At 47.2% G+C, this 16,448-nt stretch overlaps 1 protein-coding gene across 1 annotated transcript in view; it reads right to left on the bottom strand.

Moving 5' to 3' along the window:
• Nucleotides 1-16,448, bottom strand: part of IFT43 (intraflagellar transport 43) — an 80,105-nt gene that overhangs the window by 13,479 nt on the left and 50,178 nt on the right. Inside the window, exons 4-5 of the mRNA XM_036068556.2 lie at nucleotides 9,161-9,193; nucleotides 8,465-8,511 (exon numbers count right to left, since the gene is read on the bottom strand). Coding sequence (XP_035924449.1) covers nucleotides 8,465-8,511; nucleotides 9,161-9,193 — 80 coding nt within the window. The remainder of the gene's footprint in view (nucleotides 1-8,464; nucleotides 8,512-9,160; nucleotides 9,194-16,448) is intronic.

The following is a 16,448-nucleotide window of genomic DNA, read 5'->3' as shown; positions in this document are numbered from 1 at the left end:
AATTGGCAAACGTGACCAATGAGGACTCGTTTCCCCTGGAGAGCTGGTGGTTCAATATTCACCAGCACATCATTGTTTCTTAGCCATGCGACTTCTGTGAGTGACTTCACTTCTTCACAAGGCTTCAATTTCCTCCTTTGCACAGGGGTGATAATCACAGTGTCTCCTCTGAGAACTGCTGGGAGGGCTGCTGCAGGTAAAGCAGCGCGGGGGCTCACACTGAACACAGACGTTAATTGTCAATACCATTTCCTACAAGAATGACTTCCTTCTCAAATTTGTTACCCAGTATCTTGTAAGCAGAGCAAAGCACAGATACAGGAGACGGGACAGTTAACCCTTGCCCCAGCGAGTCCCACCCCACCCCACCCCTCTCCTGTGCTGGATACAGACAGGCTCCTGCTCATGTATGTGTCAGGGAAGGGTGGGGAGGCATAGGTTTAGAAAGACCTTAGCATCCACTCCTAGTGACGCTGAACTTAGAAAACACAAATTGATTTTTTTTTTTTAAGCAGGCTCCATCCCCAGTGTGGAGCCCAACGCAGGGCTTGAACTCATGACCCTGAGATCAAGACCTGAGCTGAGATCAAGAGTTAGACGCTTAACCGATGAGCCACCCAGGCGCCCCAAGACAAATTGATTTGAAGGAACATTATTTAATCAAAAAATTAGTGCTGGTTAGAATAGTTTAAAAAGATTAGGGAGGCAAAGGAACTAGGTTTGGGGATGACCTAAGAAGTCCCGTATGCTGAATGCCAACATAATGGAACGTTCTTACGAAGCAAGAGAAAGGAACTGAGATGTCAGGATTCCAATTTATCTGTACTTAAAGAATTCTTTCCACTTTCTCTTTCTCCCCGTTCAAGCTATTTAGGCTCAGAGCGACTTTGCTGTTTGCAGGAAAAGGGAGGGAGGGCATGGAGGGAAGATTAAGCACGGAATGAAAAAGAGCCCAAAAGAGAGTTAGAAAGCCCAGAGCCGGGTGATGACAGGGCAGAGGGGAAGACAGGGCTGAGGGAGCAACAGCCCTCTACAGATGGCATTTTTCTAATTCCACTGATAGTCCAGCATCTCGCATCTCATCCAGCCTCATTGCTTGGCTGTGTTCAGCCACTTTTACCTATTTTCCCTGTTGACATGGATAGAAAATTGAGCAATTACCCTTAAACTCAGAACTCTCAGATCATCCAGATTGCTACACTTACAGAATTAAGTCCCCAGTTGCCCCTGGCTAGAAGCGGCTCAACTCAGCTGGTCCTTTAGGAATTAAATACTTTTTGGCTGGCCATAAGGATTTATTATTCCTAAGGTTTTGAGGTATTCGATTCTGTCAAAACTGGGCCTGAGTTGCAAAGAGCACAGCCCTCTCCAGTGGGGGTGAGATGCCCAGGAGTTGCCGAGAGCAGTCGGGAAGAGACAGTGAGCATTGTACCCACGGTCCTGCAGCACGCCAAAATGCAATGGTTAAATGCAAGAAAGATCCAATCCTTTTTTTTTTTTAAAGCTCCTGTTTTCAGAGACTTTCCACTTTTGAAAGACATCTTTGGGGCTCACAAGTTCTTTCCTAACTTGAATTTCACTCTGAGACAAACTATTTGAAAGGTGAGTCTGTATCTAATTGTGTTTTCAGCAGTTGTTTCAACCTGAATATTATTCATCTTTTTTAAAGACAAGGAAGTGCTCTTCTCCCATTTGTGTGCTTCTCAAAGCTCATCTCAAAGCTTCGCATTCTATCCAGAGTTCACTTTCTGACAGCTGGACTTTAGAGCTGGAAGAGAACACACAGACTGGAAACACTCCTGGAGTTGGAGAGGTGACAAGTCTTTGCATGTGCTGTCTCCTCTCCCGGGGTCCCCCCACCCCCCTACTCACAGCAACTTCACTCCCCCTTCAGGCTGAGGTATAAAAACCACTCCTGCAGAGTGGCCTTCCCTCATCACCTGATCCAAGTCAGGTCTCCAGGCCGTTCTCTCTCAGAGGACCTGTGCCCTGCCTTCAGTGGGCTCAATCACTCCTTGTCCTTCCTTCTTTAGTTGTGTGACCATTTGTTTAGTCCCCATTTCCCCCACTAGGCTGTAAGCAGTATGAGGGCAAATGTTTTCTTCAACATCATATCCCCAGCACCCAGCCCTAAGCATCACATAGTAGGTATTCAACAAATGGTGGTGAAATGAATGAATGAATGGATGGATGACTTGCCCAAAGTCACTTGTAGAGGCTGCGTTCAATCTTATTCCAGATCTGATGCTCTTTCTCCTAACACCATAAACCTTCCATGACAGAAGAAGTCTGAAGGCCTTAGTGCCAACCAGAAACTTGATTCCAAGAACAGGGATGGGTAACTGTGCCACCAAAGGATGGTCATCTAAGTAGGAAGGATGAGCACGGCCGTTCAACAATTTTGGAACCCTGCAGTCATTTGGGGGCTCTGGCTGTTCATCATTCTCAGCTATTCTAATCATGACTCCCAACTTCCCTGAAGGATCGTGTCAACTCTAGCTGTGAGCGATTCCACCTAGAATCAGCAAATCAGATGACTGGCAATCTCCAAACTTCAAAAAAGGCAGTTTATGTGGGACGCTTACTATCTGTAGCTGAGAATGGACCAGAACCAGGGCTTCACTCTGTGGAACCAGCTTCTCTTGTAGTTACCGTAAATTCCCTGTTCATTCTCTACGTGGAGTCTCTCCTCCTGTCAGGCCTCACCCAGAAGGCCCTTTGCATTCTTCTTCACTTGTCCAAATGCTGCCTGGCCTTTAGGACCCACTGCTCACTCTTCCTTCCTCCTGAAGTGCCCTCAGCCCACAGGGATCGCTTTGTCGCCTAAACTGTGGCCCTTACTAACGTAAATCACAAACACAGCAATCACCACTGGCCGCCTTTGCCATCCGTTATCCTGCTGTCTTCGCCCCTTGACTCCTTAATGCTTTTCGTCTCTATGTTCTGTCTCCCCAGCAATGCCGTGTTCCTGCACAGCACAGCCCTACAAAGCCTTATGAAGCATTTGTAGATCACTTCCCAATGGCCTCATCTAATTTGCAGGTGCATTTTGTGCTGCTTATGAACAGATTTTAAAAATTCGGTCATTTTTTGAAATATGAATGTGAAAACTTTTAGGCAGCACCATCTCCTCTCTAGGTTTACCACAGGTCCCACCATTCTTTATTGTCTCACACTTCTGCTGTTTCATGTGTGTGTGGTATCTGCCCACCCCCTTGATGTGTGCGAGCTTGTGGCCCACCATGGCCTTGCAAAGGGTCCTATGCAGTACCTTCTAGTTAACCAACAGACTCCAAAACCACCTCCAAATGTCAGTCACTTCCATTTCTCCTTCTAAAAACACATCTTTCCTAAAAGCCTTTTCCTTCTTCTACTTTTCTGTTCTCTTCCCTTGGAAGTCTGAGGCATCGATGGAGGGGAAGGAGGGCTTCTCTTCTCTCCCTGGGCATCTTCCCCATGGAAGAAGGAGAGTATGTGCCAAGAGTGAAGCTTGGGAGGCTGAATGCTGAGAAACAGATCTGAGAGACATGGCTCCTGAAAGTTTCCTATACAAGATGGGGAGGGAAAGGAGGGGGCATCTCTCACTACATCAGAGTCTCTCGGAGGGCCAGGGCTGTCTTACTGGCCACTATCTCCAGCATCTGGAGGAGTTGTGGCCACGGGGGGCACTGTCCGAACACCTGCTGGCTTTCCTCAATAAAATCTAACCTCTAAGACTGGTGGTAGAAAGAGACTACCTGCCGGGAGGGGGCCCTAGTCCTTGGATTCTCATTTCTTTTCCCCAAGATACATTCTCTTTCGGGATTGCTCACCGATCACCACCCCTACCAAGTATAGGGAAACTAGCAGCCCCTTCCCAGGGGACAACGCTCCTCGTACTTGACAACCTTGAAGAACTTGGGTGTGATTTTATTAAGGGCACCAGTAGGTTCCCTCACAGGTGCCCAAAGATCTGCTTCATGTCATCGCTGAATGAGCCTCCTTGGATGATTCAGGGCAATCATTCATGGAGCGTCCCCACCTACTGGTTATTCTAAGTTCAAAGGAGCAGCCTTCACTAGCCAACCAAGTAATTCTCTGAGCAAAGATAATTCTAGAAACTAGTTATATGTAACATATGATTCCTACCGCATAATGGATTCTAAACATTCACGTATAGCGAAATGGACAAAGTCAAGTGTGAAGTGTAACATATGAACTGATTTTCCATTAAAGGACTCAGGCATAACTGCATGGAAAACAGATTTATGCCTGGGGAGAGGCATCCCTCCTAGAAGGTAAAATCAAGTGCACTCTGACAAGAAAGGGTTTTACGCGTCAAACCTCCAGAGCCAAAATAAAGGCCAAATCACTAATTTCACACTTCAAGTTTATGAAGGGGAAAAAAATACTAGACGTATTCTCTGAAAATAGTTATCTTTCCTCTCTCCTTCCTTAATGGAATTGTATTAAGCATCCTATCAATCATGCTAGGCACGCTATATCACAAACATGAGAGCTGACATTAACACACCCACCTGTGGAAGGAGACGCCAACAGAGCTGAGGGTCGTACCGTTTGTCATAGCCCAGAGGCCAGGAGCAAGCACTCTGGAGTCAAGGTCTGTACCCAAATCCTGGTGCTGGGCTGTGTGGCATCAGTGGGGTAGTGGTGAGCAGAGGGGCCTTCCAAGTGTTGTCACTTACCGTGTGACCTTTGGCAAGGTTATTTTTCTTTGCCTTTGTCTGCTCATCTTTAAAATGGGGATAATGAACGATCCAAATGTCCATTACCAGGTGAATACATAACGGAATGTGGTCTGTCCATACACTGGAATACTACTCATCAATAAATGAAACACGCTAATGACATATACAACAACCTGGATAAACTCAAAATCATTTACCGCAAGTGAAAAAAGCCAGACAGAAAAGCATGCGTACATACATTTCAACTTACATAAAGCTCCACAAAGTGCAAACCACTGCATAGTGACAACAAAGAGACTCAGTAGTTGCCTAGAGACAGGGGCAGAGGAAGGACTGACTGGAAAGGGCCTGAGAAATTTTGGAGGGGAGATGGAAAGTTCTATGTATTGACTGTGGTGGCGGTTCCACCAGGCATATACATCTGTCAAAACTCAAATGCTGAGCTTTAAATGGATTCAGTTTATTGTGTGTAAATTCGACCTCAATAAAGGTGATTTTTAAAAACTTTTCCATAGGTTTGTTTTGAGAACTAAATGAGTTTGGTGATGCACGGAGATGGCAGTGATGTTGGTGTGCATGGGGTATGAGGCACAGAGGTCTCTTGTGAGTCAGAAGACCAGAGTTCTCTGAGTCCTGCTTTTTGGATAATGATCTCGAAGCTTCGATGCTGTTAACATGGCCAATGAGGGGCTCGCACAAGATGGCCGACAGAGTTGCCGCCACAGCAGCTGGCCCAACCTTCTGCTAACACACATCTAGAATGTGTGTACACTCTGGCATTCAGAAGGTTTTGCTGGAACATTTAACAGTTACTCCTTGAAATGTAGCATTTTCACACACTGCAAAAAATGGGAAAAGGAGGATTTCGGAAGTCCGTTGAAAGGAGTTAGAAAGAGGTTCCAGATAGGGTGGGGAGAGGCCTGGAGAGGATACCAGCTGAGCAAACTTTCTGGAGACCAGGAATTTAATGAGCACCTCAGAGTGGGCAGCATCATCATTTCCCTGCACCTAACTGCTCCGTCAATGTCCAGCAGGGCCCCTGCCTCCTTGAGTCCTTTGGCACACCCTCCTGGATGGTTACCCTGCCGTCCTAGGCAACCAATGGCTGGAGCAACAGTCTGTGAGGACGGGCAGGTCAAAAGTGTAGCCAGCAGCCAGCAATCACTGAGCCACCACGTGGTGGCACAAGGCATCCCGGGGACATGTGCAGGGAAAGAGACTTGGGCTCTGAGTTCACAGGGTCACTGGGAATTCTTAGTGGGTGGACGGGTTCAGCGGCTACAAGGAGTTTAGTGAGTAGAGCTAAGGAGGAAGATCTGGGAAAACAAAATGAGCTTGTCAATAAGAAAGAATAGGAAAAGCAAAGACAAATGCTGAAGAATGATGAAGCTGTGCTCATGAGCTCTTACTAAATCTCAGAGTGGAGGCTCAACTCCTGACCTCCAGTGACTACCTTTCTACCCGAAAACCCCTTTGGAATGAGATGAGGCAGAAGTACCTTTTCATGATTCCTGTCCTCTCCTGCCCTCAGTCCTAACTTTAGTGGCACTACGGCACGCTTGACAAGCTCTGGCATGCAGAATATTCATCCAGGGAGCGTATTTAAATCAATCCAGATCTCTGGGCCCCAACTCCAGCTTCTGATTGCTGGTGGCTGGGAGTCCGTATTTCTACCACCATCCCAGCAGTTCTCATGTCGCATAAGCCCCCAGTCCTGTGAGGCAGCTAATGGTACGGTCACAGTCTAAGCTTTCTAGATTTAATGCTCCCCTTTGCTTTGTGGTCACACGCAAAGGTTAGTTACTGAAAGCTTTGGGGCGCCACCTCCAGCCATGAGGCAGTAACCAGCACTGGATTCCTGCTGGGAACAAGTAGGAAACTGGAAATAATGGAAGAAACAGCTGTGTGCAGACAGTGGACAATAGGTAGCGCAGGACGGGGATCCCTGAGAGGAGGGAAATGAAGTGAGCCTTACTGTCAACCCTGGCCTTCTGCTTAGATGTACACTTCCTGGACTCTGGTCCAAAGAGGGGAAACCCCTAGTGGAGCATGGAGATCTCACTGGGTTGAGGAGGCAGAGGTCAAAGTGTAGGTAGGCTAAGGTGGCTGGAATTTGAGAAGCAGAGGATGAGAGAGGCACTATTTGGCAGAAGGGTGCGGAAATCTAGATCGACTGCACTTTTTTTCTTTTTTTTTTTAAAGTACATGTAGGGGCGGTGGAGAGGTAGGAAGAGAATTTCAAGCAGGCTCCACGCCTGGTGCGGAGCCCAACATGGGGCTCGATCTTACGACCCTGAGATCATGACCTGAGCCAAAATCAAGAGTCAGACGCTTAACCGACTGAGCCACCCAGGCGCCCCTAGAGGGACTGCATTCTAAGCTGTGTGTGTATAGGGTCAAACTCCACACAGCTGGGCAAAGAATTACTACCAAGAAGGTGTGAAGTGAACCATCCCCACAGCTTATAAAGAACTGGAAGAGGCTCAGCTCCACTCAGGCAGAGTAGAGAGTCCTTGTTGAACCACCAGGCAGGGACACCTGAGTATCTTCTTTTTTTTTTTTTTTTTTAATGAGAGACAGAGAGCACGAGAGGGAAGAGGGTCAGAGGGAGAAGCAGACCCCCCGCTGAGCAGGGAGCCCGACGCGGGACTCGATCCCGGGACTCCAGGATCACGACCCGAGCCAAAGGTAGTCGCTTAACCAACTGAGCCACCCAGGCGCCCGGGACACCTGAGTATCTTAATGTTTAGGGTTAACTCTAGATTTGCCCTAATAAAGCTTAAAAACAATTCTCAAAATGATCGAGTTGACCAACAAACACATTAACTGCCTACTAAAACAGATATACTTTTCTTTAAAGAATACACTATTCTTTAAAGAAAGACAACAAGATCCAGACACTCAACATAGTAACATTCACAATGACCAGCATCCAATCAAAAGCTACTAACCATGTAAAGAAGCAGAAAAAATAGAACTTGTAACCAGAACAAAAATCAGTCGGTGGAGACACAGGAAACAGAGAAATGATAGAATTGGCAGAAAAGGACTTTATAACAGCTACATAAAGGCTACCATCAAGGATGAAGCAAAACACGATCAAAAGAAGGAGATGAATGGAAGACACGGAACCGAATGGAGCTTCTAGAGCTGAAAAATACAGTCTCTGAAAGAACAAATTCACTGAGTAGTCTTAATGGCAGATTAGACTTTGTAGAAGAAAAGAGCATTTACACAGCAGTAGAAACTATCCACATTGGAGCACAGAGTTTACAGTGAACTGGAAAAACCTTACTTAACCTCCCTGTGCTTTAGTCTCCTCAACTGTAGAATGGGACAATAGTACCAACTCATGGGGTTACTGTGATGATTAAATGCTTTAACATAATATAAACTGGTAGGACGGTATATCAAGTGCCTGGTATATGATAAACACCTAACAGGTATTAGCTAGTGTTGCTGTTGTTATATTGTAGGTTAGCCCAGGGAGCCTTGGGAGCACAGGGAAGAAACATCAGAGTCAGAAAGGGAGTGGGTGGGAAGGGAAGACCTTTCAGAGGAGGAGATGCTTCAGCAGAGCTGTGAAGGACAAGCAGGGCTGGCAGACAGCCACGGGGGTGAGGTCCTCCAGGCAGACGCAGCGCTCAGCAAGGCACGGAGATGAGACGGTAGGGGGCCACTGCCTCCCAGGAAGGCTGCGGCCAACAGGGCCTTAGCTGCGGCCCAGGAAAGGCTCTGGGGGCCGTGGAGTCTCTCCGGCTCCAAACACATCTTACCTCCTCCATCATCTGATCCATCCAAGCTCTGCTGTCTGAGGCGGTGACTGCCCCCGAAAAGAAGGAAAGGAAAGAAAATGAATTTCACACGTAGGAAGAAACCACCCAAATCATTATTGTATCTATTGTTTCTCCTAGATGGTCTCTGGACCCATTTTCCTCCATCAACTTGGTCAAACCTAATTAGGCACTTGGGTCTGCCAGATACGGTCGCACAAGGCATGCGGTGCACCATTCTACAGACTATGATACGAATGCTCCTCTCACCCCCGGGGGGTGGGGTGAAATTCACTGGCCCTGCCTTTACATTCTATCTTTACCTAGAAACCTTTTATTTTCCTTTCTGATACAAATCTTAGGAGAAGGTTAGGTTTAGAAGGCTGGTATTGTTTCTGCCCATCTGAATCAATAAAGAAGAATCCAGGGATCAGCACCCTGATACCTGGACATACGGTTCTAAAAACCACAGGGTGGGAGAAGGACATGGATATTAATGCCAGGGTCCAGACCTTCAGCTAAGGAAACAGCATTAACTGAACCCTGGATTCAGTGTGCATCACTAAAGGCCCAGACAAAAAGCCAGGCTCATTCTGCTTTCAAATGCTGAGTCCAACAAAGGCTGAACAGATAATGACCACCAAAGCTGCACTGCTAGCAAAGGTCACCAAAAGATGAATAAGAAAGCTGGAAACATACTCTTCTATTTCTTCAGAAGCCCTCCTTCCTGACCTGAAAAAAAGAAAAACAAGGTTTATAAGAACCTGTTAATCTCGTGCATGGGGGTATACGTTGGAGAGGGGATTTCAAAAGTGAGGGCAAATTAGCATATTCCAAGTGCTTTACTGACCTGGATTTCTCTTTCTAGAGCAAGGCCCATAACCAGCATGAGAGAATTACAGACATCACAATGCCTACTTATAGTCTTATTTCACTATAACTCCAACTTAAATCATTGAGTTTAAGCGCAGATGGGGAAGTTCAGAACTCAAATGGATATAGATGACACAGTTCCCTCCTTTCAACAATTAACGGACCAATTTATAGAGCACTTTCTTAGGACTGAGGCCTTGGGTCTTACTTGGAGCTTTAGTTGTTAGCATGTGCAGCTTCCCAGTGGTAAAAAGAGATGGACTGACCATGCAGTTCAAGCTGTAGGCTCTGGACCTTTCTGCAGCCTCCACTTGAAGGACCAGAAGACCCCATGAGTGATGCTGGGCAGGTACTGCCCTTCAGACGTTCCATGAGAACAGGAAGCCTAATTATATATAGACATTTATCTAAGGCTTGGTTCTCAATCTTCAATGTGCGTAAGAACCATCTGAGAAGCTTGGTAGACATGTAGATCGCTGGACCTGGCAGACAGCTTTTTGGATCAGCTGGTCTGGGGGAAAGGGAGTCTGGGATTGCGCATTTTAAACAAATCCCTAGGTAATCCTACTGTAAGGTTGTCACTACTGACCCTCTGAGAAACACGGATCTAAAGTCTAAATGAGACTGACCAAACACTGACAATTATTAAAGTTGGGTGTTGGGTACATGTTGATTACTTTTCTGTATGTCTGAAAATTTCCACAATAGATTTTGTTGGTTAGTTGGTTGGTTTTTTAATGAATTCTTTCAAGTCAGAAGTCAATCACCACGAAAATCATGGGCAAAGGGTGGAGGCAGTGTCTTAATGGCCAGGAGCTGGGGTGCATGAGCAGGCCTTCCACAGTGCGGAGCCCGCTAGCCTCGTCAGCCAGCAGAGACATCGGAACCAACCAGCAATTCCTGCAAAATGCAAACAACCACTCCCCCTCTCTGAGTATAATCTGAAATTAAGCCCAAGTTTAAATAAACTAGGGTCCATGAAATTCAGACCACACCGACTGCACTGTTAAGGGAGGGGGAGGGCAGAATTTTGGCTTCTGTTGGGAGGGAGAAGAGAATGGGTAGCTAAAGCTGGAAGAACAGGATGGAACAACTCTGAGGAGGATCTCCCAGGCTGCAGTTTTTGCCTCTTCACAGGACAGTAAAGAAACGAAGCAAGTCGGGGGAGGAGGGCGAGTGGGACAGACAGGCAGGGGGAGGCACCACAGGCAACCTGCAGCGGGGTGCCCGAGGCATCACCACAGGGTTGTTGCTGGATGATACTGGTTCCCAGTACTGTTCTAAGTCAAGAAAATCCTAACAGCCGCCAAAGCCACCTCTGCCTGTGTGGGAGGGCAGAAAGCTCTGCTCCCAGCTCACGTCTGCCCCCCAGGACCACTGCCTCTAATTGTCCCGGTGAAGCTGAACTCTACAAACCCACCATCCAAATGCCTTGGTAATATGTCACCAACGGCAGGAGGGCTCGGGTGACTACAGGGTGTCCGAGAAGGACGAGGTGATTAAGGCACCTGCATTTTGTACGTAAGAGACATAGCATCCCTGATCACCCTTAGGAGTTGTGACTGCATTGTTCCTTCCTAAGCGATGGGCCATGGCCAGAGTAGCGGTGATTTTGTCTGAAGGAAACAATGGTAATGCTAATCTTCGGGGGAAGGCTGATTAACTGCCATCAACATCTAAAACAGGGATGAGTTTCACATTCAGCACAATTGTTGCAGAGCTCATGTTCTCCTCTCTCTCGCTCCAGGGGGAGCCCAAGGACCCTCCCAAATTTCATTTCACCCCACGACAAGGAGCAAGATCAAAATGGAGCCCTCAAGGTCAGAGGTGGGGATGCCCTCAGGTGGCATGTTCTCCCATTCTCTTCCATTTTCTCTCACTCTCTGCCAGAAATAGCAGATTCTGGGCAAGCCTTCTGCTCAGGAGATGGAAAGTCCAGTGGGAACTTGGGCAAGGCCCTGGAGAACTGGCCATGGAACGCCCTGTCTTTGATAAAGCTGAGCATTTTCCGGCCTTGTCTAGCAAGCATGTCCATTTGTCGGGACCACACTGCTGGTTTGTTTTGTTTTGTTTTGGTTTGGTTTTAACATGAATTTGTTGCCCAAATTGGGAGATTCTGTACAAAAATCTGGACTTCTGGATTCTTCAAACACAAAGCCTGTAAACTGGACCGGCATTCCCACATGGAAAACTCTGGGGAAGTGGAGCGTGGCTGGGATGAGCCTGAGCTCCCAGCCCTTCCCGACACTGGGGGGCCCGTAGAAGCCCTTTATCCTTCACTCTGCACTGCTGGCTCTCTTACAGTGGAAATTAAGAGGCAAGTGAAGTATTGCCTGTAGCTTTGCAGCTACCAAAAGCAAGGGAAGCAAAAGGAAGGCTAAGTGGGCAGCAGGTTTTGAGAGAATTGGCAGAGTACATGTCTTTAGAGAAATGCGAATATACAACTAACTAATCTGTATGTGCATCTCAGTAACATGATTGAAGGTGTTATTCTGAAATAAAACCCCACTTCACAGATGTCTTGTACCTGCCTGGTCTCCACGGCTACCTCAAGTCACACAATGTCAGAGCCCAGCACAAGGACACAGAATCGAGCACAGTGATTTTCAAACTAAGGTCATGACCCACGGTGAGTCATGGACTCAGTTTAGTGGATCACCACCAGCCTTCCTTGTCTTTTCCTTTTTCTTTATTTATCTTCAGAGAGAGCGTGCGAGAGAGCGGGGGAGGGGTCAAGGGAGAGGGAGAGAGAGAATCTCAAGCAGATTCCCTACTGAGCGTGGAGCCCAACATGGGGCTCAATCTCATGACCCTGAGATCATGGCCCGAACCAAAATCAAGAGATGGATGATTAATCGATTGAACCACCCAGGTGCCCCTCTTTTTGTTTTTTAATAGCATAAAGTAGAATAGAAAAGAGAGTATCCTGCAAATAGTAAGGGTAAGTATTACATAGACTTTCCCCCCATTTTATATACAGACGCATCCAGTCATGACATAGAGTATATTTTTAAATTGTTGGTGACAGGTTAAAAACAAAACAGAAACAAAATACAGCGGTCTATGGTAGCTCAAGAGGGTAGGTAACTAAAGAAGGATTTGGGCTGAAGTCCTGCCCCCCACAGACCGTGAGGTAGAGGATTGTGGGTTCTGGCTCATCTCCTCCTCACAGACATACTTCTGAGGAAACACCGCGACCTGGTCCAGGCCCAGGGCAGGCTGTCTCCAGGGCTGCGGTCAGCTCTGCCCTGGGCTTCTGGTCTCCTACTACACCCCCCGCCCACGTGCCTTCTTCCTCAGAAGTGGCTACTGGGGGGAGGGGGGCTGGGAACCTGACAGTCGTAACAACACGGGGGACGCCACCTTACGCAGGTGGAGCACTCTGCAGGTTCCTTCCCCCTCCTGTCTGGCAACACTGCCACGAGCTCAGCCTAGCTTTGGAAAAGAGGCAACGCGGGTTTCGGAGACATGATGTGACAGACAGGGCCATGGGGCACCTCGATGTGTGCTTCATCCAAATCACCGAGCTATGAGTAACGAGGGCGCAGCAAGAAGCCCCATCTCCCGACTTCCACCCCGGATTCCACACACACTGCCCCAAGCCTTTTCAAAAGCAGCTACCCGATGATTTTCAGATGTCCCCAGGGCACCCAGACATCTGTTTGGATTTACTGTGCAGACGGCCCATTCCTGACTTCCCACACTTACGGAAGGCAATAGAACGTACAGAGAACTGCCGTGGAGAATCCTTTAAACCAATAGTGCTTAACCACTGGTGCACAACAGCATCATTGAGTTTTTTTCAGTGTCTCTGTGCTGGGCCTCACCCCAGGCCCTCTGAGGTAGTAATCTCTAGAAACAGGACCCAGTCAGATATGAGAATCAATGCCTTACACCTCATTGCGGATAGTAAGGTGAACTATGGGTACTAAGCAGCAAAATGGAAACCTTGCTGCCCTATCCTGCCGAGTTGCCCACTTCTTTCTAACCAAAATGTTAATTAGCTCTGACTTGACCGAAAGGCTGAGGGAAGGGAAGAAACGCTTCACAGACTGTAGCCTCCATTCCTGAGTAATCCTGAGTTGGCTTCCCCGAAATTCAGACAAGATTCCATGGTGTTCGTAAAACCAAAGCAGGTGCTCTTCAGGCTGGCAGGCCCAGAAGCAGTTCAGATCCGATTAGAGATGCTTGTTCAATATTCAAAATGTAAAACACAGAGGTTGCTGAACCAGCACTTGGAAAAGTTAATTAAATGCCAGGTTTCTTTTTAAGAGCTACTCCATCACTTGCTGATTGCTTTGGCCATTTTGCAGAATGAAGCTTTAGCTCTGGACAGTGACAGGAATGTTCTCCTTCACCTCCCACCTTGTGGGGCTAGGGTAACAGGAGTAAGGACACTTGGGCTTCCGGCTTTCCAGCGAGTGACACACAGACCAGGTCGGTGACTTGGCACGGGCGTCGTCTCGCTATCTCTACCTCCACGTAAAGCCTCGTTCAGCCCAACCCTCAACCAGTCCCTCCTGGTATTCACCCTGCTTCTCTCTGACCCATGCTAGGTTTCTTCCCCTTAGCTTCCCACAGCCACCTTCGCTCCTCAGGGGGAGGTCCATTCCCAGGCCCGGCCCCACAAGCCTGTCGCAGGAAGGCTGATGACTGAGGATATCAGCAGTTATCATTTAGGGCGCCTGGGTGGCTCAGTCGTTGGGCGTCTGCCTTCGGCTCAGGTCATGATCCCAGGGACCTGGGATCGAGCCCCACATCAGGCTCCCTGCTCAGAGGGGAGCCTGCTTCTCCATCTCACACTCCCCCTGCTTGTGTCCCTCTCTCTCTGTCAAATAAATAAATAAAATCTTAAAAAAAAACAAAAACAGTTAACATTTATTGAGCTTGTTGGGTGCCTAGCACTGTTATTATGTTATCTTCTTCATGTATATTACTATTATATAATACTAATTGATACATAGCATTGCACATTATTTTACTTCATTATCACATTATTTTTTTTTTAATTTATTTGCTCCATTTTACAATCGAGGAGACAGGCTCAGAGAAGTAGAGTAGGTTGCCTAAGGTCACCCAGCTAGAAAGCCGTAGGGCCCAAATATGATCTCCAGGCTGTCTGCCACCAAAGCCCAGCTCTCAATCCCTACATGACAGAAGCACGTAGGTAGTTCTACACGATGGGAAATGCTCATTCCACAGACTCTGCTTCAAATCCAATTAATATTTTCCATGATGAGGACGCACTTTCCACTACAGTAGTACTGTACTTTGTCAGGCCTGAAAATTCGTTAGTTAATGTTGGTTTAATTGTTCTGTGGGATTTATTATATATGTCTTATTTACAACATGACAGCTCACATGTGGCAAAAAAGGAGATCCCACGTAGCGAAGTCACCTTTCCCTCCACGCACTCTCCTTTTCTAAGTTCTTTTGCTCAATACAATTCCTTTCTCTTGGCATTCAGAGACCACACTGCCATTCAACGGGCATGACTTGGTCAGCTGAGGACCAGCGTGGTGGCACTGGTCTGTCCTGTGATCGCAGTCACAGGGGACCACTACTGAATCCTGGGTCCTCGGGGGCCGTTCTGGCGCTTGGTGGGGGTAGAAATGCTGTGATGTGCAGAGCCTCCCACCCGAGAAGTCTGTCTCCTCTGTCCTCCCTGCTGTACCAGACACAAGGCCTCAGCTGCTGCTTACACGGGTTATGTGCTGAAGGGTGAAAGGCAGCTCTAATGTAGACATCATCTCAGTTAAAATGTTTCTCTCGAGTTTAATGGAATACTGCAGAGATCTAAATGGAGATAAAGTACCACGGCTCAGAGAACAGCCCGGATGCTATCTTTATGCAGCATGACAATGTTCAGTGGTTAATTAGACACCGTTAACCTATTTTAGCAGGGGACATAACTGGGATAAATGGGGGGAAGTGTCCTTGAAGTCTCTTAATATCCACAGCACATATTAGACCCTAGACTCACCTTCCTGCTGCAAGACAGATCAGGCTTAAAATAGACCAAAGTGCCAGGCATCTGGAGGCCCGACTGTCCCAGGGGAAGGCCCTCTGCTCACCCAGCCCTCATGGGCCACGGCCTCTGATCCAGATGTGAAGGCTCTGGACAAATGGTTACTAGTAGAACTTGTTGCCTGGGAAAAAAAAAGCTGGAGCCACTGTGTGTAGCTCACAGGACTCCCACGACAAAAAGAGGAAACTCCACAGCCAGGGGGCCAAAGTCAGAAGCACTTGGCAAGGGGAAGAGCAAGAATGAGATACCAGCCAAACAGGAGCCAAAGCTACCTTACATTTTCAAAACATATCACTCCTCTGGAGGAAAAGAAGTCAAAATACCATTTTCTTATGAGGTTTTTCTGCCCTCATAATTTTCAAATGTCCAATAAAAACCTCACAAGTGCCTCCGAACCTCACTGAGGTAAATTTTACCAAGGTATGAGAGAAAGGAGGTGATGTGTCCCAGATCATACAACACCTCACTAGCACATCAAAAACCAAGGCTCTATTTTATAAATTGTGTGACCCACAAAAAGAGCCTTCACAGTGAAAATCCAAATCTGAGCAAAGGAGACGTTGCCACTGTAATCTTGGCTATATAATCTTGGCTATTCAGTAGCAGGCTGTAGACTGGGTAATCTGCTCTAAGATGTCCTCACGCTTATAATACCGATTAAAAGTCAGATATTTGTCATGAAATTTCACTTGGCCAACAGATTTCTCTTCAATGCAATCTCTCCTGCAAGTTGAAGCTCCCACCGTTCTCCTCTCGGCTCTTAGTTCTTGCCATTCATGGGTTCGGAGTCCAGCATGTATTTGTAGGTATTTGTATTTCTCCCTTCTTTTAAAGAGAAGCAGGAACTCCTCAGCACTCAAGTGTTGGCATTTGGGGGCCTTAGGTCATATTAGATCGTATTTAGCTTCTGCTGGTATCATCAACAAGGTGCCCAGTTTAAAGATGAAAACAGATGGCCACGCAGACTACCAAGCCCTGTCAAGTTGAAGGTATAGTGACTTATAAGGCAATTCCTGGGTGAAGTTTGCCCCCTGCTGGTCACATTCAAAATAACATCTCTGTTCTGATTCAAATTCTAAAGGAACA

This window comes from Halichoerus grypus, chromosome 8 (genome assembly GCF_964656455.1).
Source record: "Halichoerus grypus chromosome 8, mHalGry1.hap1.1, whole genome shotgun sequence".
Classification (NCBI taxonomy): Eukaryota; Metazoa; Chordata; class Mammalia; order Carnivora; family Phocidae; genus Halichoerus; species Halichoerus grypus.
Note: the sequence above shows the minus strand (reverse complement) of the source record. Positions and strands in the feature narration are given on the sequence as shown.